This window comes from Sparus aurata, chromosome 22 (genome assembly GCF_900880675.1).
Source record: "Sparus aurata chromosome 22, fSpaAur1.1, whole genome shotgun sequence".
NCBI classification, from domain to species: domain Eukaryota; kingdom Metazoa; phylum Chordata; class Actinopteri; order Spariformes; family Sparidae; genus Sparus; species Sparus aurata.
The window spans coordinates 23,587,353-23,611,040 of record NC_044208.1 but is presented as its reverse complement, the minus strand read 5'-3'; the positions used below and the strand labels follow the sequence as shown (position 1 = coordinate 23,611,040).

The window sequence follows — 23,688 nt, the reverse complement described above, 5'->3', positions numbered from 1 at the left end:
CAGGCCACAGTGTCTCAGCCAACAATATGTGTTGCTCCTCGTCACTTCGATCATGAAGGTCACATTATTCATGAGCTTATAGGCGACACTATCACACAACCCTCAGTCAGATACAAGATCAATGAGTCAAGCAGAACGTGTTGAATGAAACAGCCTCCCTCCCTGCGCTCCCTCTGCCGCTCGGGGGGATGCAGAAGGGGCACGGCAGGTTAACGAGGGGAGATGCATTTTGGGTAAATTTTGTTTACTAGAGGAGCTGTAGCCTCACTCCGATCACCTTGTAAACATTTCCCCTTCAATTTATCATTCGATAAGATTACAGACTCGGAGCTAGAAGCACTGTCGGGTAAATATTGAAGGTAAGTTTGTTAGCCAATCAGCTCTGAACAAGAAGTACAGCCGATGCTAATAAACGTAATCAGTTTTTCTATTCCAACGAAGTCTTCTTGTTTCCATTTTTGACCAAACTGGTGGACTGGTCGATGAAGATGACCACGCAACAACGGTGTTTAAACAGATGAACGAATCAGCATCGCTCAAGAAGCAATTAAGTGTCCTCCACGTTGCTGAGTCTGAAAATGGTGCTAATTCATGAGTCAGGCGTGAATTTGCACATCATTTATTTACGCTTGCTATGAAAACGACGGAGAATCCCTCAGGTTCCCAGGGTAAACAATCTACTCACGTCCGTCTGGCTCATGAATCCCTAAATATGGATTATACTCGATGATCGAGGCGATTTAATGAGGCTCATTAAATCAAAAAATCATGCACAAGTCAGTCACAAGTATTCAGTCATTAGAACCAAAACTTTTTTTTTTAATTGCAGGATTTTATACCAGTCACCTCGAGTGGCTTAAAAATAAAAGCACTGCTGGAAAAGTGACAGAGCTAAGCTACGATGTTGAAATAGTAAAAGTTAGTCTGTGTCTGCGTCTTACTCTAAACAGTGACTTCACACCAAAGCTACGCATGCAGGGAACTGTACAACGGCAGGATGTTCATTCTACAATCGAAGAGCTACAGAAGCACAACACAGACATCATTTAAATAAAACAAACAAAAAAAAACATTACAGTTAGTGAATATGTCCCCTGAAACACACAACAGCATCAGTGTTTTTAGCTCGATTATAATAAAGCGTCAGAATAACAGTTTCCACCCGCCAAAAACCCAAAGAAAGCAAAGAAAAACTCCAGCATCACCGCTACAGATAAACACTTGTGGGAGAACGTCGGTTCATTCGTAAGGCATAAAAAATATCGTCACCATCATTTAATCCGTCTCACACACACAAACACTACACAACATATGCACAGTCAGAACATGAGGACAACACTGGTGTTGTCATCGAAAAAAATACAGCAGTACTCTTTAAAAAAAAAAAAGGCATTTGGCGAAGATAGTGGAGATAGTTAAAGCCTGCAGGGAAACATCACTGGCGGAAGGAGGGAGCACATGGGTTTAATCTAGAGGCACGACCAATACGGGGGGGATTTTTAAAATGCATCTCCACCTTTATATCCAGATACACTGCATGACGTTTGCCGAAAACCAAAACATAATAATCAGAATTTCTGCTCACCACGTGTGCTGTTAAGTAGCTTTTTGTCAGGCAGCCCAGTTGGAGCGGGTTCAGCTGGCTCTCGCAGCGTGCCAAGCGCTCAATTTCCTGCGAAAAAACCCCCCAGAGAATTCAATATATAGTGCTCTGCTCGCCACTTTGTGTTAAGGCGAGATGGTTTAGTTCTTTCAGCGGAAGGCTCTTTGACTTTTTGATTCTCTCCGGTGTTTGCGAGCCAATGATACAGCGCACGAGGAAAAAAAGGGCTAAATGTGGTGTCATGGGAAAGGCTTTGTTTGGATAAAGGCAGTTTTCGTGTTAAATGTTACAATTGCATGTTTTGTTTGGAGTTTCGCACATGGTTACGCAGACGCCGTATTCTCCATTTCTGTACACTGTCAACCACACGATAATATATACACAATGTCACCACAGCACAGTGAATTCAATGTTTTCGGAGGCAGCATTTTATGATAATCATCAGTAATAAATGGTCAGTCTATTGTTATTTAAACTTTGGTTCATAGTTAACTGTTAAATACATGGTTTATAAAGCATTTCATTGTTGGTTAACAGTGAAATAACTATTACCTAATGCTTAATTAAGCATAAAGTAACCGTTTATCAATGATGATTATTATAAAGAGTTTCCTTTTCTGGCGTTTAGAGCCGCTTATAGGTGCATGACCATCACCCGGTCAAAAAATAGCTTCAAACAAAAGACTTCAGCCTCAAATGTAAAATAAAACTATCGCAATTATATCTTTTTTATCATTACGTGACAGACGACTACGGTTCCCCAGAGTGAGAACCCGCTAATTAGAACACAATGTTCTAATGACACGTAATGTGCCTCCGACAACTGATTTACACACCAAAGAGCTGTGAAAAATTCAAATCAAATCATTATCAGGAGGCATGAGTCATTTCTTTTCAACGCAGCCCTGCAATTTTAGGATGACACACATCTTGTGATCGGCAGTGAGATGCGGCGTGTTGAAGACGTGTTTGCCTGAAAAGAATAAAATGCTGTAGCTGCAGTGAGTGTAGTTTGATGGATACCTCCGTCAAGATCACGTTATCAGGGCCAGTTGAAGACGTGATTGCTGCATGTTCGCTGCCTGATTTTGTGTTCAGTGATTGTCAGATTTAGAGGCAAATCACATGATATGAAGCTTACTGTACAGCACTGTTACGCCTGAAATGGAAAAACCTTTTATTACCTGAACAATGCTAGTTAAAGGTGCAATATGTAAGAAGTTTAGATTACAACATTCAAACGTTATATTAAAGAGCTCTGGTGTTGAAAGAGATATCTACTGAAGCTAGCATGCTAACCAGCTAGGAGAGCCCTGTCCTTTTACATAACACCACTCTGAGCTCGCAGTGCCGACTGCTAGCTGCATGGCTAAGTCAGATAACTGAGCGGACTAGCTAACGGCGGCTACGTTAGGCGTTAGCGGTTACTCTGGTGATTTCAGCGGTCAATTCTTACATATTGCACCTTTAAACACATTGTACTTCCTCAGAGCAGCGACTGATATCATCAAAACAACAGCAAACTCCTGCAAACTGCACCTGCTGTTAGCTAGTTAGCTCAAATAGACATGCAGTATAGCACAGGAGCTTTGTACTGGGACAGGACAAGCTAGCTGGTTAGCATGCTAACTTGAGTAGATATTTCAGGTACATTATACATAGACGTTGTGTCAAAACTGATAAATATATATAAGTTTTGGATGTTTTCAGCTAAATTCTCACATATTGCACCTTTAATTAACTGAAAAGCTTTATAAACCATTTATTACGCAAGTGTTTATTGTAAAGTTGCAGCTGATATTTATAAATTCTTACAATGGCTTCATAAATGGTTTGTAAAGCGTTTTGTTGGTTGTCAAAAGTGAAATAACCGTTAAATAATGTTTAATTAACTACAAATTAACTATTCATTTATGGTGGTTTTTATGAAGAGTTACCGAAAAGCCTCTAAAGCAGGCTAGATGTTAACACTTGTCGGAACTGGAAAAAGGTCATGTGAAAGTAAACCACTCGACATGTAACACTGAAATAAACTGCTTTAAACTGCGCCAGGCAGTCAGTTCAGCGGCAGTGGAAACTCTGATTTAACACTGACTTGACATGAGATTTTAATTCATTTTACATCTGGGCAAAGTTCACAAGCCCAAAATACAGAAACAAAGCGAATCAACATCTTAGATTTATCAAAATCTCCGTTCTTCATTTACTCCATCCTGTCGTTCTATCTGGTCTACGACAACTTTACACATTTATAGTTTCGCCCCCAAAAACATCAAATTAAAAAATATCCAAACACAGAATTCAAAAGTCACTTTTCACTCAACAAAATGCAAACACGTTGTTTTTTCTCATCCACTGTATTTCTCGGGACTTCTTGTATTTCCTCGTCGTCTCCCTTCAGCTTCGAATGTAAGTGTGGCCCGGTGTCGACCAATCAGCTGCGTGCGATCGCGACAGAGCAGTCAGCTGATGCTCTCCTTCTTCCTGTCTCCATGTTGCTCGATTCATTTCACGTCACCGCTCCTGTCTTATTGTCCGACGCTTAGAAGACAGGCAGCTGAGGGTCGTCACAAAGGTTCAGGCTGCAGGGAGGGTGAAGAGGTCAAACTGTCCTTGTGATCGATCGGCAAACATGGGCGCGACCTCTCTCAGACGTCCTGAGGAAGACCCTGGTCTCTGTATCCTGAGGAAGGAAAGAGATGGAAATCGCATTTGTACAATCTATTAGCTGGCTTTTATGGCCCTGTTGGGAGGGTTTCACAGAGCAACGTGAAATTGCTACTCATTTATTTCAAACCTTTGACAATAATTGCCTCCATCTCAATTTCATGTAATCGAGAGAACTGAAAGCAAAAGAGGCTGCTGGCAGCCAAAAGGGAGCTGAGCTGCGGCATTAGGAGCTAACGCTTTTGTCAAGTATTGGCTGGCAAGGTTTCCACTCGTATCACCGCGCGCTCCCCCAAAGGTGCAAACCACATCGGGCTGGTTTGTTGTCATGGCTTAAAATTGATCGAACACTCCATCAGTGACGAACGAGAACCAGACAACAATTCTAAAAGACAAATGTGTAACTTTGCTTTCGTTCCCGTCTTTTTGGTGATGAGAAAGGAACTGTGGATGTGGTTTGACGGAGCCAAAAAAACGTAGGCGCACCACTAGAATAGAAATGCAACACAATAAATTGACATTTTTTCCGTTTTATTTTAACGTTTTCTTATAAATAGGCAAATCACAAGACAACAGTGTTCTGTTTTGTTAGTTTTAATGTCTATTTTCGAGTGTTGTATCGTGTTTTATTCCTTAAATGCGTAACCAGGGATGAGGACTAGTAGTTATATATACATTATACATCGGTCGCATTTTAATAAGATGTAACAGCGCCTTCGTGTTTGGTCCCTCGCAAGTAAAATAAACATTGAGGAGTGTTTTGTTTTCTTTTGTGACTTATCTTTTTTATAGCCACAACTAAACATAACCAGTGGGAGCTGCTGCTGCTGTTTATACTGCGATGATTTGAAAAAAAAAAAAATGTCTATGTGCATATTTGCAGAGGTATATATTTAGCTGCACTGTCATAACAATGTCATGTATTGAAATCTTGTGTTGAAGTAAAGATGTGTGTAACGCCGTGATCCTACTTACACAGTGCAGAAACAAGCGACAGAGACATCATGCAGCCTCATACATGACACTGTAGCATCAATATGTTTTTGAAGCTGTTATTCTAAGGTAAAAAAAAAGCTTCAGGTTCTTGAGCTCATGAGATCGAGGCTCGGATGCCAAGCGAAAAATGTACGTGACTCCCGTCTGGCACACGTGAAAGATCATGTGAAAGGTCCGAGCCTGCAGGAGTCGTGGTTGTTTGTTTTGGCCTGGTTGATATCTGTGTTAAATTTAGTAAAGCTACTATTTCTTGCCACATCTCCATTACTTCACTTTTATTTATTTTTTCATCATCTTGCTCTGGGACCGTCGGTGAGAGAGAGTAGAAGAGAAAAAAAAAACACCTACCGTCAGAAACTTGATGCAGAAGAAGGACAACATGAGGGGAGGAGAGGAGACAAAAGAAAAAACCGTGAGACTGTCACACATCTACTGGGTTAGAGTAAAGACACAGATCATAGTATTCATTTTTTCAACGTGAGCTGACCTTTAATCCGGACACACCAACAGGATAAAATGAAGGCAAATACAGTAACATGACCCTGGTTTGCCGGATCGATACGCAAATACACAGAGATGTGAGCAGAGGGAGACGCAACGGTAGGGAAAAAAAAAGACAAGAGCCGAAGACGAGAAGGAGAAGGAGACAAAGGGGGGGCAGGCAAGGAGTGGGAGGAATAATGTGTGCGAGAGAGAGAAAGGAAAAGGGAGCGAGGATACGGCGAGATCAAATAAGAACAATCATTAGACTGAGAAAGAGGCAGAAGGGAGGCGATCAGTGGGAGGAAGATAATACCACCGTCATTAGATGGATGAAGAGAGAGAAGAGAGGGAGCGGTGGAAGGAAGGAGACGGAGGTACGGAACGACAGAAGATCACATGAAACACAGGCTCGCTACAGATTTGAAGGGGGGGGGGGGAGTGTTAAACATGCCACATTATCAGACTGATTCACAGTTAGGAGGGAACAAAAGAGGGACAAGCCCCCCAAGAGCCAGAAAAAGCAACATGATGAATAAGTGAATGATAATTTCTGTTAATCAGGCCTTCGGTGCTAACAGGGAAATGGCTCATATTCCATATAAATATTCAATAAGCTGCCAGCCGCGAGCGCTAACAGGAGTATGGATTTTTTAGCAGCAACAGTTGAATTCGACATGTGCCCGGAGGCCTGAAGAAACAGTGGGGAGCAGTGAACAAAAACACACCGGGGGGGGGGGGGGGGAGCTGACACACTCCCACACACACTCACAATTACTGTACCACACACACACGCACGCACACACACTCACAGGGATCCTTGCAGGTGTGCGCGAGCTAACACACGCAGGCAGCAATTACCCCGGACAGGCACACTCACACAAAGGAGACGGTGTTGTGGTAATTCAAAGACTGCCTCGCTGCAATGAGAGTGGAGTGTGTGTGTGTGTGTGTGTGTGTGTGTGTGTGTGTGTGTGTGTGTGTGTGTGTACACTTGTTCATGCATCAGTGCCTGAGGAGGAGACGCTACTTTCTGACAGAGAAGGCGGTGAAATTACCCAACCTCCCCATCTCTGGTCCTCTGCATCTACCTCTGCCTGTCTCTTTCTTGTATCTGTTGTTGCTCCAAGAAAGATGTTAAAAAATCCATTGATAAAATGAGAGCTGTGCAGAGCTGCAAAGGTAAGTCTGGTGCTGTCGTGTACTACATTTTTCTTACTGTTAACAAGTCCCATGAGAAGCTCATTCTGCCACACCTTTCCCATCTCAGATTAAAGGGTGGAGTTTATACGTGGAGACGAAAATGGCGATACATCTGTCTAGTTATCGAGCAAATTTAAAGCAGATGCTAAGAAAATGCTAATTAGTTGCATCCCATTGACTGGTTATGAGCGAAGAAAACAAAGTTATGGCAAGTGTAAATCTGCCAGAAGATGGCGGCCTACTTTATTCGTGACTTTAGTAGACAGCGTAGAAGAAGAAGTAGAGTTTAGTTGCTGTGTCTCAGTTCAGGGTCTGTATCCTTCGAAGGACCTTGTTAACCGCGTCAACCGTTGTTGAATGGGACAATCTAGCCTTTGGAGCATTTCCTGGTTGTGTCACGTCATGTTTTACCCTTACGTCATGATTTCTGCCTCCCAGGCCTGCGAAAGTGGCGATCTACGCCATGCGATGTCGCCATTTTCTCTCTTTCTTTCTTCTTTTTCGGGCGTGCAAAGAATCTTTGGATATGTTAGGCCATGAAGGATAGTAGCTGTGCAAGGCCGTATTTGTGACCTGCATTTGGAGGAGCCTTCGAATTGGGACAGTCTTCGCGCGGCGTTGTGATGTAATTGGCCTTCAAATGCGGCCTCTGAAGGATGCAGACCCTGAATTGAGACACAGCAAGTGACCACTTATGAACTTCCAAGAAGAAGAGGAAGAAGAAGAAGAAGGAGCAGCTGAATCAGGAATACGCCGACAGCAGACACAGCTTCTTCTTCTTCTTCTTCTTCCACGGGGTTACTAATTACTCCGTTTCCATTAAACTTTTTACGGAGAGGATGTCGTAAAATCTACATCTGTATCCCCGTGTTCAAATGAAACTGCATCTCTTTATGACATTTGCTTCCACCGACCGCAACTCTGCCTCCAAGTTCGTCTGTTTTGAATAATTAACAAACACTTTTGGTTTTCAATGTGAACGAGTCGATCAGACGTGTCCTATAAACCAAGCTCTGATCGAACCAAACCCCCCAGCCTGCAGTCATCCAACAGTCAGCCTGTGTGTGGCGCTCAGACTCAAGCCTGCTGGTCCCTGCTGGGAACATCACAAATATTTTGTACACATTTGTGGCACAGTAGTTCAAAACAATTATCTCTCAATCAGGAGTAAACAGCGCATTTGTTGGGGACTATTCTCTGCTGCGGATTAATACACAATTGGTGTTATTTTGAGGATTTACAGCAGCAGGACTGTGCAGCAAAACAAACTACGGTATTCAGTTTCAGGGCGACTGGTCGGATCAGTGATGTGCTTTTTATAGTCTTTGGACGACCACAGAGCTCTAAGGCAGGGGAATACCATGATATATATAGTTTGTGTATATAAAGCTTGTAGGGTCTGTTCATTGCCAAGGGATTTGTTGAAAACCAGAAAGGTATAGATTATCTCCAGACCTCTCTTTTAAATATCTTATAAAAAATAACCTGGGAAAATAACCTGCAGAGTGTTTACACAAGTACTAATGTGATTTTCTTGTTTGAGCTCAGAAGCATACTGTACTATATGTCATGTGTGAGACAGACAAAACAAAAGGAGACAAGACTGACATAAACAAGAGAGGTGAAGCGAACAGAACCGAAAGACCGGAGAGAACAGAGAAAACAAACAGAGCCAGACAAGTACTGACTCGCCAGGATGACCATGTCCATTCCCCAGAAGATGCTCATGATCCATCCGACCATGATAACAGCTGTCAGTATCTGGATGAGGGCCGCCGCCACGTTGAGCCAGAACACACAACACACCCCTCGCTCTGAGATCAGCTCGCTGCGAGCGCCGCACAGCACCGTGAATGCCGAGATGAACGTTCCTGTGAACGGGACAAAAAACAACAACAAAAAACAGTCAAGTTACAGTGAATGAAAACAACACAGTGCATGAAAAATAACGGCGCGTTCGGCTCCAAGTGACGCAAACGCTTTGGAGTTTTTCCACTCTGGTTAGTTTCTCGTGAAGCGGAGCAGACAGCCGACTTTTCATTTGAAATGAAGCAGAGGAGACGCAGGTTTGCTTCCACTGAAAACATGCCACGAGCACATTCCAGTGTAATTCACAGCGGAGGTTTGAGCTAACTGCTAATGTCAGCATGCTAACACGCTCAGAGTTGAGGGAGAGGTTTGTTCGTCGCCAGCTGACAAAACCCTAAAGAGTGGAGCTTACATGCACAACGTTACGTTGGCTAGTAAACGCTGTGGAAATGGTGGAAGTTTGGTTAGTTTTAGGCACCGAAACTACTTGGTCCAGTTTAGAAATATATCATGGTTTTGGTTGAAATAAGCGCATTTATTAAGTTAGTAAAATAATCAAAGTTAAATCAAAAAGTCCATCAAATCATAGTTAAATAATTTCCCAGTCTGGGATCATTAAAGTAATTCTATCTATCTATAGTAATTATATCTAATAGTAAGCAAAGGGTGAGTGATTGGTTGGGTTGGTGGTTAAATGTCTGGCAATTGTCAGAGGAAACGGAAATACAGTCTTCGATATGTTAGCATTGGCTAATTAGCAAGAAATATTGTTGGGAAAACAATCAACATCATGGGACAGACCAAAGAGTGTTTTATTAATATCATCAATAACAAAGAAATCAAAGGTGTAACTTTGAATATTGGCAATATCACGCAAATTGATGGCTTATAGAAAATCTGTGTTTTCCATAGATCACAAACACATGACAGCAAGCTATCTCCTGCAGGGGTTAACTAGCTCCATAGCCGGCCAGACCCTGCTGCGAGCTAGCTGGAGCGCTTTCAATAGACTTTTGTTGTAGACAAAAGGCTTTTTTCCCCTGCTGATGATGAGTCATGTTCGTCTCTGCCATCCCCAGAGCCACAAACGCTTACATGGAAAAACAGCATAAAAATTAATTTGACGAATTCACCACGCATAACGCATCAGCAAAAATCATCTTTATTGAGTCATATGCAGCAGATAGCAATATGAATGAAAGCAGAACGAGCGGGACAAAGTGTTGTCTGTGTATGTGAAAGAATCAGGGTCAGCCATCGGCAGACGTCCAGGAATAGATCAAACTTTTCTCTGCCTCAAAGAATCCAACACAGAGATTCAGATTAGACCGGAGCTACTTGACACAGTGACTTCTCACACTGTTCACTTAGCATCCTTCATTAAGTGAGTCAATACTAAAGCCGCTGCCTTTGGGGAGTGTCCGGCAAGCTTTGGAAAAGAGCAGAAAGAGACACAGACGTATCGATGATCGCATCCACTGATCTGAAAACAGGATTACCTCGGCTGATGATCCTGCCTGTCTGAATGAAATCCAATATGGCTCCTTATCATTTGTCTGGAGACACGGACCTTCCCAGGCTTAGATCATAGACAGTATTCATTACAGGATGTTTTCTTGCCCATGTTTACAAAGAAATAATACATAAACTATGAGTTTCACACTCTGAATCTACCTCATATCATTGATGATATATTCAGATTTGCTTTGCTATTATTGTTCCAGCCCACAGTGTTTTCTTTGGCATTGTTTCAAGTTGAATTGCCAACAAACTAGTAGCAGGAGTTGTCTGACAACAATACATACATTTTTGTGAATGGGACAACTGCTGTATGGATGCAAGACAGCCAGAAGCCTTCAGTTAAATTCTCAGGATTATTGACTGCTTTTTTTGAAATTGTTAACTTAAAAATGGGTTTCTAATGAATAAGGGAATAGGAAAAAAGATACAATACCGCTCTGGGAAAAGTACAAAATCAGATGACATTCTTTTATGTGCAGCAGTTTATCTGAAGTCTATTAGCAAAGTCCTGAGAATGACGCCCTCGAGGCAGTTCCTGGAAATCATTTGATATCTAATATATTTTACCATCTGTGACCCGGTCTCTTAACGGCTGCAGGGAATAAGTTATAAGTCTAGATATATAATATAAATACCTCTTAAGATAGAAAGCTCTTGACAGAATACTCTTGTCACCGTCACTTATATAACAGTGAGTCATCCAGAATCAATGGATTTCGGGGCCTGTCGTCCCCCACAGAATGATTTTTGATGCATAAAATGTGTAATTTAAGGGCCGCAGGAGTTTTACCCCCTTCATACTCTGATACATTATTTTTTAATTAACTCAACATCAATCATTTTCCATCCCAAGAATGATATATTACTCATCTACTGACCAGTGGGCTTGTATAATCTTGCATATTCTTTTAATTCTAAGCATTACATGACATGATGACGAGAAGTGGACTCTGTGTTTGTAACATTGATGCTTGGTGCTCACACACAAAATTATCGTCAACGCGGATTACAATCCCCCCCGACACAAATTCAATGCACTACGTGTTTATGTTTTCTATATTAATATACGTAATTTATGTAGCATGAAGGAGGTTTTGAACTCCCATTCACATTCTTTAGAATTAACTGTATATATATATCCTTATTACAGAAGGTGTTGTTGGTAAATGTGCGTCTTAACTGGCTGGTTCAGATGAGTTGAATGATAAAAGCTTTGTATCATAGCCTTTAATTAGTGGGATTAATTGATTCATAAAGCCTTCTGTGAAATTAAAGTCTTTCACAGAACTGTCTGAATTAGAGTTGTTTTCTTACCGATCGAGTCATTAAGTCCAAGAAAGGCTTTCATTTCAACAAAAACGTTTAAAAATTATTCACAGAATCTGCCAAGGTTTCTCTCTGAGGGCTTTTTTTTTTTTTTTGCAAAATACTGAACTGAATGCTGCGAACACTGAATGCGACACTAGAAGTGCCTGGTGGGTGTTTTGTGCATCGTGGCCTTGGCCCTTTCCCTTTCTGCTTGCTCCATTTCTTGTCACATTGGAGGAATTCAAATAATAGAGCAAGCCAAGCAGGTGGGGGGTGAGGGAGGGAGGGAGGGAGGGAAGAACAGGAGTTGCCGGGCTGCCAGCTGCATCTTGTTCCTCTGGAGCGAGTCGACTCATATAGAAGTTCCTTATCATTTTCTCTGTTTCTGTGTTTACATATATCGCTCTGTTTAATTGACCGTAGATTAGCAGGCTAATAAAAAGTCTGAGAGCTCTGTGGTAATCAGTCTTTCTATAGCAACACAAACATTCCGGATATAATCAGTTTGTCCCATAATCTCCAACTTATCTGAATGTACAACATAATATTTACTTTCACATGGCCTCCACTGGCCTTATCTGGAATGCCTTCCAAAAAGTCCAACTCTGGAGCAGGCACACTCCCAGAATAGTAAGCAGATGGGGAAAATAAAATTAAAAAAAGGTCTTGTTTATATGTTGTAGATGAATTAGATATTTGCTTTTCCTTTCAAGCTATTAGCCGATGCTCATTTTCAAAAGCATCTCGCAGAAAGAGCAACAGTGAGGATAAAATGAGATACCACCCAAAGCCGATCTGGTCTGATCAGACAGATAAATGTTGGGGTCGCAGAGGCCACACCCACCAGCAGATGCTCTGGCTCCTGGTGGAGCTTCCCACCTCCAGACGTGAGCCGTGATTGACAGCAAGCTGGTGGCAGAGTGGTTACACATCCCCTCCATCTTTGGCAGGACTTACACGGTCTGGCTTCTTTCAGTTTTTCAGGTACCAGTCGTGTGATGCAGGCTTTTCTATAAGTGGCGTTGGAAGAAGTTGATATGTTCTGTACCTGCCAACATGATCAACATGAGCATTCATTAGGGCTGCAGCTAATAATTAGTTTCATAATTGGTTGAATGTTCTGATTAGTATCAGTTTGTTGTTATGTCAATAAATGTCAGGCAATAGAGAAAAGCAATTTCCCAGAGCCAAGAGTAACATCGTTTTTAATATTGCCTCGTCAGACAGTACTGTATGAGCTATACAAACGGAAATGAGCAAATACACATTAGAGAAAATTGGAACAATTAAATAGAGGAGCACCATAAAATCCACATCCAGACTTGGCATCACAATTTGGCCTGGGATGTGCTCGGACGAGGACAGGAAGGCTCTGCAGCTGGTGATTAAAAACTGCTCAGGATTTCATTGGGTACCAATCTAAAGTCAGTATCAGTGACATCGGTGAAGTGAGGTGTCCGCGCAGAGCTGAAAGGATACTGAAAAAAAAAACAAAACACCCACACCAGCCACAGCTTGTGCACCCTGCTGCTACCTGGCAAGAGATACAGAAGTATCAGCTGCAGTACCACCAGACTACAGACCACCTCCTGTCCTCAGGCTGTGTTCATTTTATTTAACAGCTTAGTATCTATCAATCCATCTCCGTAAGATGATAACAAGTTAATGTATATTTATTTATCTCTATATTTTTGCATTATAAACCTATGATAAGTGATTATTTGGCCACTTGGTGGCAGAAACAAGCTGTAAAATTAAACACCTGGCAACCTTTTAGCTTATGAGTCTTAAACAGCCATCAGATACAGTGTTAACATTTATTTGACATTAACGTTTGTATTTATGTATTTGGAGTCTGACAACTGATGAAAGTTCAATCTTCACTCGACTGTTTGCTCTGTTTTTGGTCTCTACCACCCACTTAGAGAAATATCTGGCTTTTTAGCTGCTAAATGCTTCACTGATTGCTAAATATTTTAGGGATAACGACACTGATGATAGATACTCAGTGTTTGAGAGAAGACAGAGACTGAATTATAGTGAATTGATAATGTGATGTTGGAGTTCCAAATTGGAAGCATTCACACAAACACCCCCTCAAGTAGACAACTCAGAAACTTGGCAAGAATTTTTCAATTAGTTCCTGTATTCCTCTTCTTGCATATCAGTGTTTTGCTCACATGTAGTTTGTAATATTGTATTTGGCTGTAACCAGCCACAAATCTGGGACAAAATGACGTTGTTTAAAATACAACAACTTCCATTGTAGCCACCATGTTCTTTCCACATTATGACTTAAAAAGCTCATGAACACCAAAAAATTGGATGAACAACTTCCGAACATGGAGAATTGGAATGTGTGAATGCAGGGTTAATGCCGAGCCATGGTGCTGTAATGCTACTCAGCTAACACACTGCTATGCTAACTTTGCTCCAGTATGGTTTTTCGGAACAGATAAACAAAGGCCAGGATTCATACATCAAGTTTATTTCAGTGTTAACTGATCACTTTTAGGCGTGTGAGACCTGGTGGAATGCTTTTATTGTGAACAACTTGTAAATATGCTTGTTCCAAAGTTAGCAACTCGTCGTTAGCGGTGCTATTTCTTCAATAAAATCAAGTCTTATCAACAAAGTGGGCATCTGTGCAACATGTCATCAACGAACAACTTAACCTCGCTTTGTTAGGTAGTGGAAAAACATCCCAGAGATAATCACCCTGCAAATGTCTTTTTGGACATAGTTTCATGACACAAAATCAATTAATGGCTTTAAGCATGCCAGCTGTTTGAGGTTAAGGAAAACAACCTAAACCAAATGCCTCAAATCGCCTCTCAAACTGCCCATTAGTGACCTGAACAAACAAACAATGATATCTTGCTGTGTATGAATGTGCACAGTTGGATGCAGAAATCCTCCACTATGCAATATAAAGTTTTAATAAATCTTTAATCTTCTCACTTCAAGTAATCCAATCTAACGATGCTCCATGTGTAAAAAGCTTTTGGAGCCCCTGTAGGTCGCATGTGGGAGAAGTGTGTGTGCCTGGATATTACTCAGACTAAAGACCATAATTACACAGAACTCAACAAAGCCCCCACTGGTAGTGTGGGAGGTTAATGATAGAGTGTGAAAGACAGACAAGACAGACGGACAGAGAGAAAAAAACAAGAAAGAAAGAAAGAATTAAAGAAAGAAAGTACTTAATTATATTCGATTAGAAAACATTTTTACATTAATTCGCCAATTTATCCACAGCAAAAGTAATCAGTTTTCACTTTTCTCCAAATTGTTTTGGACGAGAAGCATCAAATTATGATAATACAGTCATTTGCCATGAAGCTCAGTTCTGTTCCTGAAGGTTCCTCTATGACCACAAATCTTTATTTAACAGGTGTAGAGACTTAAAAAAAATATAAAAAATTGACAAATCTGTTTTAATGTGCATCAAGTCTCACCAGCGAGAGCTACAGCTAGCTCAGCCCTGGTGACTGCATGAAGTCCTCACAGTGAGGTAGCCGGCTCCACATACCCTCAAACCAACCAACGAACAACATCGGCTCGCCAGCTAAGAACACACATTACATAAATTACATTTTATCCACGTTTGGCGGGAGCTAACAGAGTACTCCCCACAGCAACATCTTTATTCCTGGGTGGCAAAGTCATTACCTGCAGTACTCTGCCTCTGATTGGCTTGTGCTTGCTGTATCTGTGAAACTGATGAGAGTGAAAGTAAGGATATCACGTTTGCATGGTAGGGTGGTTAATTCTTCTGCTATCCTGGAAAAAAAATCTCCTCCTATACTTTCAGTCTGCGCTCTGCTAAGCTAACATGCCTCTCTCACATGTTTCTATACTTAAGGCACAAAAAAATGTATTGAATTGTAACTAATGCATTTGAAGCTGTAATGAATGGGTTAAGAGAACAATTTCGGCCGTACTGTATTGTAGGTAAAGAACATTCTACCTTTTAATGCACACGCCGTTTTAAATGTTTTATTTGGACCTGCCAGTTACATTAAGCTGTTTACAGGATATTAACCGAGGTCTCCTACACTGTTGGACGCTGATGTGTAAAGAAAACACCGCCAGACTTCCTGTCACAGCTGAGATGGAACAAAATTTCACCTGCTGTTCAGCTGTTTGATTTCGTGAGCCTGCCAATCTAAACCCACCGGCAGTCAGTTTGTCAGTGTATCTGAGGCTGCCACATGTCAGTATCAGTAATCTACATTAATGCGTGAGCTCACTGATTTGCAGCCTGAACAGTTTATCAGGAAAATCCTCATGTACCAGAAAAAAAACAAAACACACAGCCTCTGTCTACAGCACGATTAAAACAGCTCTTTGGTCTTTATCTATGAAAACAACATCAGGAGAGTTGTAGATGATGCAGAACAGGTCATGAAAGGCCATTGAACCATCTTTGCTTCACACAAGGATGTTTGTACATGGTTGCATCAGCAGCTGCAGCAATACAGTCATGTTGTGTAGTACAGAGCCCTTTGTAAGCCTCACAGCTGTTTACAATAAGTGCAACAGATTCTAAGTGTTTATCAAGTTCATCTTTCCCACATCTACAGACTACAGTTTGCCAAATAAAGTTGCTTAGCAGCCACCAGCATTTTGAAAGGTGCAATATATGCACATTTTGCTTTAAAAAATGTTCAAACATCAACAGAATGTGAAAAAATACCAGTGACATTGTGTCAGAGATGTGTTGCAGGGATATCTATTGAAGTTAGCATGCTAACATGCTAGCCCCAGGCCTGAAAACCTCTCAGCCGTCCAAAGTTCTTGTGCTGGTGGTGTGGACACCGATGCTCCCCTGGAAATCTGGCTAGCTGCATGGCTAACTGAGCTAACAAGCCAACAGCAGCTACAGGAAACAGTTACTTGGTACATGCTGCATCTGCTTGTTGGGGCTATGAATTCCAAGGGTGGCCACATTTCGTACATACTGCACTTTTAAATGCCGACAGGGTCATCAAGACCCCAAAGTGAAAGCCAGCGGGAGTCATTTCCTGTTTGCAGGGAGTATAAAATGAATGTGCAAACCTTTGGCCTGGCCTACTTTTTCATGTAAAAGTTGACTAAACTGTTGCTTTTTAACCTACAGCTCACATGTGATAAAATGATGAAGATGAAGGGCCCTCCAGAGTGGCGTGCCAGTGGAGGAAACGTGATGCGAGGCCTTCGTGGCTGCCCTTTAAAAGCCACGTGGGCTTCCTTCCTGATGCAGTTAGTGCCCTTAACCTCAGTTCACCACGGGCCAACACAAATGTCCGTGTGTTGGAGTTTTTTTTATTTTTTATTTTGCTTTCGTGGTGAGTTCATTTTGGTCCTCACAAAGATGGAGTTCCTCACACACACACACACACACACACACACACACACACACACACACACACACACACAAACACACACATCCAGAGGCAGGATGTCAGCAGGACTACGTAAACTGATGCAGTGTCTCCAATATCACAAACCATCAATCACACACACACACACACACACACACACACACACACACGCACACACACACACACACATACGTGACCTCGGCCACCCACACACACACACACACACACACACTGAGGGCTAAATTACATATATTCACTTTAGCTCCCCGTGTCAAAGCCTTTCCAGTCCTGTTATGGCAAAGATGGTGACACAGCTCGAGCAGCGATCTGTGGTCTCCTTCACAACAAGTATGTGTAATTATTAACAAGTCGACAGCTCCTCAGTCAGTTTACACTGCGCTGACTAACAGCTTCTGTGCTGCTCTCAACTCCATTTTCACTCCGTCTTGGTTACACTGTGAGGAGAGTATGAGGGGTCTGGCAACTTGACGTCAGGCAGGATTAATGTAAAGTTAAAAACAAGCAGGCCGGGGGGAAAGGAGGTCGTCAGGTTGAATCCTCCAGCCTGCCGTGGATCCCTGTGTGCGGAAAATAAACTCTACATATAGTCTGTGGTGTGGGAATACATTATGCACACTTTTTCTCACATTTTAGGCGTACTTTGAACATATCCAGGTTTTAAGGATCCACTTTTGAGATTTTTTATTATTACAAAAAAAAAAAACAAATTTGAAATATGAACCTGTAGTTTTTCAAATGGCCAGCAGGTCACAACTCCCCTGGTTTCAATAGAAGTCTGAATGTATGTAAGCCTATGAGAAAAAGATTCTAATTCTCACTTGAATCTACCCACAATTCCACGTGATATCATCCGCCGTACTGGCCGAGGTCCAAACAAACAGAGCGAGCATCCGAATAAAGATATGGAGTCGATATGTATCTGTTTTCGCAGTACCTATGAGAACACGTCACTCAATTACATCTGTGCGCTCGAGCCAAGCGCTCTGGCACGCTAAAAACAAAAGTTTAAACTTGATTGCAGGATTGTCCCTATGGATTAATTAGTTGCTCTTCTTTCTGTGCCCTTGTTATGGCTCATGGATTTCAGGAAATTCGTAATTTCATATTCATATTCATGTTTTGAACTCCAATCTTTGTTTTTCACTAGATGAGGGTTCTTGTGCTTGCACTACATCACTTCAGCGTGGTTATGGACTTGTATGCCAACGACTTGCAGCTTGGTCACCACCCTGAAATAGCTGTAAGTGTGTGTGAAAGAATACAGTGGCGACAGATGAGAAAAGCTTGCCGTTCATGGACCAACAACGTGCTTTTGTCATTTAATCCGGAGGACTTGTTGGCTGTTACATGAACAGTGTCTCCAGCACGTGATATGATAGTGGACAAATGTTCAACAATATCAGACACGAATGTGTGTAAGTGTATCACAAACAGCTTGGAGTTTCAGCTTCAGTGATGCAGTAAATGTTCAGGAGTGAACAGGCTCCTGTTCACTGTGATGTTACAGTAGCAGACACAAACCAATAAGAAGGAACCAGGTATCCTGAACTGACGCTGTAGATCTGCTCTGCTATTAAAGTGCCCGACATTATTTGTCATTTTACAGCACCAATGTGTGTCTTTGTGTATGTGCATGTTTCTGTGTGTGTGTGTGTGTGTGTGTGTGTGTGTGTGTGTGTGTACTTCAACTCACGCACCTGTGCGCGCCCGTGTGTTCGGCTCTGCCTCTTGTCCAAATTCAATTACACATTTCAAAATTCTATTTTGGCTGGAGGATAAATAGAGCGAGCCGCTGTTTTCAGTCTCAGTCAATTAGACCCAAACGGCATTGACACACACTCACTCACACACACACACACACACACACACACACACACACTTATTGTGTTCATTTCAGTCAGTGTTGTCATGGCAACAACTCGCAGCTATTCAATGAAATGTCAAGGCATTCAGACCAACCTACATACACACTCATATTGTACACAGAAGAGGTGCCTTGATGGTTTTCAGACAACATTTTAAGGCAGCATGTCGGGGTAACAGTCCCACCGAGCCCTTATTGTGTGTTCGCTGACCATGTTTTTTTGACTTTTATTGGAGAAAGGGGCTGCAGAAAAATAGACTTCTGAATGAAGAAGAAAGGATGAATGAATAAGAGATGGCATCTTAAGCCTTTCTCAAGAAGAGAACAGAAGTCTGCCGGGATTTATGACCAACAAATCAGGGGCTGAGAGGACACAGAGCAGGTTATTTGGTGATAGACTGCGAGAGATAAAACACAAAAGGTTTTGATTCAAGCTGAAGTGCAACAACAGAATACAAAACAAAACAGCATGAACACAAATGAACCAATAAAGAGTGAAGGAAAAACACAGACATAAATATACAGGGGATGATTAGCAAATGACGCAGGCGTGAACAGAAGAAGGGTGGGAAAAAGACAGAGACAGGAAGTGGAAAGTAGTAAGAGAGACTTTCAAAATAAAACAGGAAATCACAAAACTAACCCTTAAGGTCAGGACAGAAATGGTACTGACAAGACAATATATTTAAGGTTAGCCTCATGCCCCTTGTAACACTTTTGGCAACAAAAGACTGGGGAAGTTGTGGAATGATCCAAACAGGTGCCTTCTGTTCCACAGGTAAACAAGTTCATTGGTAGGTGAAAGTATTATGATTGGGTATGAAAGGGGCATCCTCGAAATTCTCAATCGTTCACAAGCAAAGATGGGGCGAGGTTATGTGTGTAAATTCCAAGTGTCTTTCTCCACACAATGTCGTTTTAATTCATGAATTGCTCCATATTCCTGAAAAAATCCTCCAAATTATCTTTTTTTTTTTAGCTAAACCACCGAGCTAATCCAGATTAGTGAATGACTGTGTGTGAATGTAGGACTGTAATGAGATGTGTGAGCTCAGTGTGTCACTTTAAATACCGTGTGAGTCTACTGTATGTGATTTACGTAAAGTGTGTGTCATTTTGAGACACCTGATATACGGCACAGTATACAGTGTGTGTGTGTGTGTGTGTGTTCATGTGTCTGCAGAGAGTCTCGACATATTGATGAGGCTGACGCTGCGTGCTGTGTGTGTGTGTGTGTTTACACAGTATACGTGTGCAGCTACCAGATGTTGTTGCATAATCTTATTATACACAGACACAGAGACTTGAAACCTGAAACCTGGAACTGGAGATTAGATGGACGGGAAGGACGAAAGGCCGAGGCGTCCGAATAAAAGGAGATAATCCGGATCCAAGTAAACACAGTAAATGAATAAGAAAGATTTACAGGATTAGGGATTTGGACATGGGTCATACTCAGCACTCCTGATTTATAGCCACATGAATTCATCGTGTTTTTATCGCGCCACTGGAGGTAAAACTGCTGGGAGTGGCTGGGACAGAGACACCATTAACAAGATGCTGTACCAAGAGACCGACACTGTTGCATCAAAAGGTTGTTTTTCTCTCCGCTCATGTAGTGCAGTCCAGTCCAGTTCAACACCACTGGAGACTACGGCCTCAGCCAAAGAGTCATATTGTTAAATGTCAACCAAAACTGAGCATTAATTCTTGTAAAAAGTAGAATTCATGGTCGAGCTGTTAGATTTTACAGGTGTACTTAAAAGTAGGGTTGGGTATCACCAGGTACCTCGCGATACGATACTATCACGATATTTTGCTCGCGATAACGATAATATCACGATACAGCGATTCTGCGATAATCGATATATTGCAAGAAATTTCATCCATGATACATCACGATATCTGTGTCACTGAAGAAATTCAGAATTTATTGACTGCACTGAATCCATTTCACAGGAATTACAAAACATTGTCAATCAATTTCACATGAATGACAGCCAAGTAAACAAAGAGTATATTGCACAGTGACTCTTCTTAACACACACACTGACTACAACTATCATTAAATATCTATATGTGTGGGTTTCAGAGCTACTTAAACCATTTTTAAAATTTTATTCGGTTGTATACCTATGTTTGAATAAAGATAAAGCTGTCCTCCGAAGAGGGGCGGTGGGCCAAAAAAAAAAAAAAAAATTTTTTTGTATTTTTTTTTTTTTACATTTTTAAATATTGATATTTGGCACCAGTGTATCGATAACGTACCTCAAGACGAAATATCGCGATATATCGTAGTATCGATATTTTGGCACACCCCTACTTAAAAGTGTGGTCGTCTCAACTCTTTCACTGAAGCTGCATAGTTCAGAAACAAGTGATGTAATAAGTGACATTATATTTTCCTTCCCCCCCCCCCCCCCCGTCACTGGCTTCATTACTGTGTTTCATCATTTGTAAGTGTGACACCACAGGATATTTTTCACAAGTGAACAAGGGACATTTTCCAGCCGAGTTTGTTCATGGCGACAAAAAAAATGATATCCAGGATGTCTCTAGCTGTGTTTGTAGTGACCAAAGCAGATGTTTTAAGCCTTTCCTAACCCTGACCTGGTGGTTTTTGTGCCTAAACCTAACCGGATGACAGCTTTGTCACAATGTAAAATAGAAAAAACCTAAATGTTTAGTTTCACGTTCACGCAGAAAAGCTACTCTGCCAACAAAAATTCTGGCGATTGATCTTAGCTGCAGAGTGAATCATCTCCTCGGAGGCAACACATCCGTTCATCAGAGCAGGCTGGTGAAGAGCCAGATTTTTCTACCAGCTCATCTCCAAGGGACTTGATCCGTTAAACTTTGAGTCACAAGCTGTGTCTCCAAGTTCCATTCCACGGACAAAAAAAGGGCGGAAACAGAGACTGAACTGTGAGAATTTGCAATTTCGCATTTGATAAAACCCTGAATGAACAGATAATGTAAACAATCACATGTACACTTTTCCTGTTACGTCTATCATGTCGTGGATCCTTTGCATGATGGCAGCGCGAATGTGATGGACCCAAAAGGTGATGTGTTTTTTACCTGCAGTGATGTCAACGAATGGACTGTGGACATTAACACCTGGCAGACTGAGGCCAGGTGAATGAGCTCTGTCACTGTTTTCCTTTTTCTTGTACACAGCAATATACACAGACAAACAGACGGGCAGATTGAGGCATGTATTTCCAAATATATCGAGGGAAAAAAAAAGTCCCTTCTGGTTCCTTGAAATCAGAGAGAAGTTTGTTTCCCGTGTGAAGCTGAACTGGGCAGGAGCTTTTTTCCCAAACTAATTTTAGCTTTACTCACCGCCTGAAAACATCCCATGCTGCTCCACATTCCTCTCTGATATTTACTCCATTATTTCCCTTCCTATTTGTTTATCTTATTTGCTGGCGTGCCCTGCCTGCACCACAGCTATAAAACTCTCCACGTCTGCTCGGCTCTTCCAGTTTCACGACCACTCGGTCTCGCGTTTCGCTGTTTTCAACCCTGCGTGTGACTCGCTACGTGTTTGCCCTCTCCAGGTCTGTTTGTCTTTTTTAACGCAGAATAACACAGAAACCACGAATGAGAGAGTCAGAGGATGAAAGCGCGATTCAGGACTTACCGAGCCCGGGTATGAAGGTGTTCAGGAACAGACAGATGACGGCCACAGGGAAAGGCATTGTGGGTATCGCAGCCCGCAGAGGTCCCTTCTTCTCCCTGACCTCCACCACCACTCCTCCGCCGGCTGTGGGGGCCCCGACCATGGCTTTGGCCCCGAGATTGTCTCCGGACTTGGCGCTGCCATGCTCTGCTCTGCCTTCCTTCTGTGCCATCTCTCTGTCTTCTTCCTCTGTTTTTCTTTTATTTGTTTAAAGAATTAGATTGCAAGTCAGCACCTATGTCACATTCACTGCGAAATTAATAAAAATGTCAACAAGTTGTCTGAAAGTGGTCTCAATCTGGTAAATCGGTGGAGGGGGAAAAAAATCACTATATGTTCAGAGAATAACCAGAGATGTTGAATACCGTGAAATATTCTATTTTGATAATATCCTGCTTCCTTTTTTCCGCAGTATTCAAGCAGATTTCAGTCCCCACCGGACCACGTTGATCTCCAATAATCTCCCAAAGTAAATTCTGAAATATCCTCTCAGAGTCACCTCACAGTCCCACCGAGGAAAGAGTTTGGAGTAAAAGCAAGAATATTTGGAGTAACCTCTTCAAAGCTGTTGATTTAGCCTCATTAAAAAAAAACCTTTTTTGGTCCTTAAAAGTGTCTCATCAGAGGTCAGTGAGATCTGCCGTTTGTCCCCACGTCCAACATGTTGAGTCGATGACAGTTCCTCGAAGGGATGAGCGGCTCCTTTCAGTAATTTCCCCCGAAGTCACTTTATCCTCTCTTTTTCTTTTCTTTCTCTCGGTGCAGCCCACACACCTCTCCGAGACAAAGTGCACACAACAACCCCCCCTCTTTTTACTACGTCTCCCTCTTTCTCCCTCTCTCTCTCTCCCTCTCTCTCTCTATCCACTCCCCGTCCTCTCCCTGCATTTAAAGGAACAGTGCGCCGATAAAATACTCTCCCCAGTTTAATGAGCTCTCACTCAATGAGCCATTACACGGTGTATCTGAATAATGACTGACTAATGGCTTAACTCTCATTCAGATTATTAATGCAAAGGGTGAACGCGAGCACCTGGAAATGTTTGCCGCGGCTTAATGCTCATACAGTCCATTGTAGGCCTGTTTATTCAGCTCATTTACTCATTCTGAAGATGCGTAAGTGAGGAGGAAGAGCTGATTTACTAGAAAAAGGAAGAAATAT

At 41.9% G+C, this 23,688-nt stretch overlaps 1 protein-coding gene across 2 annotated transcripts; it reads right to left on the bottom strand.

The window, feature by feature from the left end:
• Positions 1 to 792: 792 nt before the first annotated feature.
• On the bottom strand, positions 793 to 23,388 carry stum (stum, mechanosensory transduction mediator homolog). Of its 2 annotated transcripts, XM_030405755.1 has the most exons (5): positions 22,892 to 23,388; positions 22,488 to 22,723; positions 8,638 to 8,820; positions 5,615 to 5,623; positions 793 to 4,286 (listed from the first exon to the last, which is right to left on the bottom strand). In XM_030405755.1, exons 2-5 carry the CDS (start codon positions 22,696 to 22,698, stop codon positions 4,252 to 4,254), a joined length of 438 nt encoding a protein of 145 aa, XP_030261615.1. In that variant the 5' UTR covers positions 22,699 to 22,723; positions 22,892 to 23,388; the 3' UTR covers positions 793 to 4,251. The 2 variants fall into 2 exon arrangements, with proteins under 2 accessions (XP_030261615.1, XP_030261614.1); XM_030405754.1 differs by having other exon boundaries at positions 22,488 to 23,386.
• Between the last annotated feature and the right edge of the window lie 300 nt (positions 23,389 to 23,688).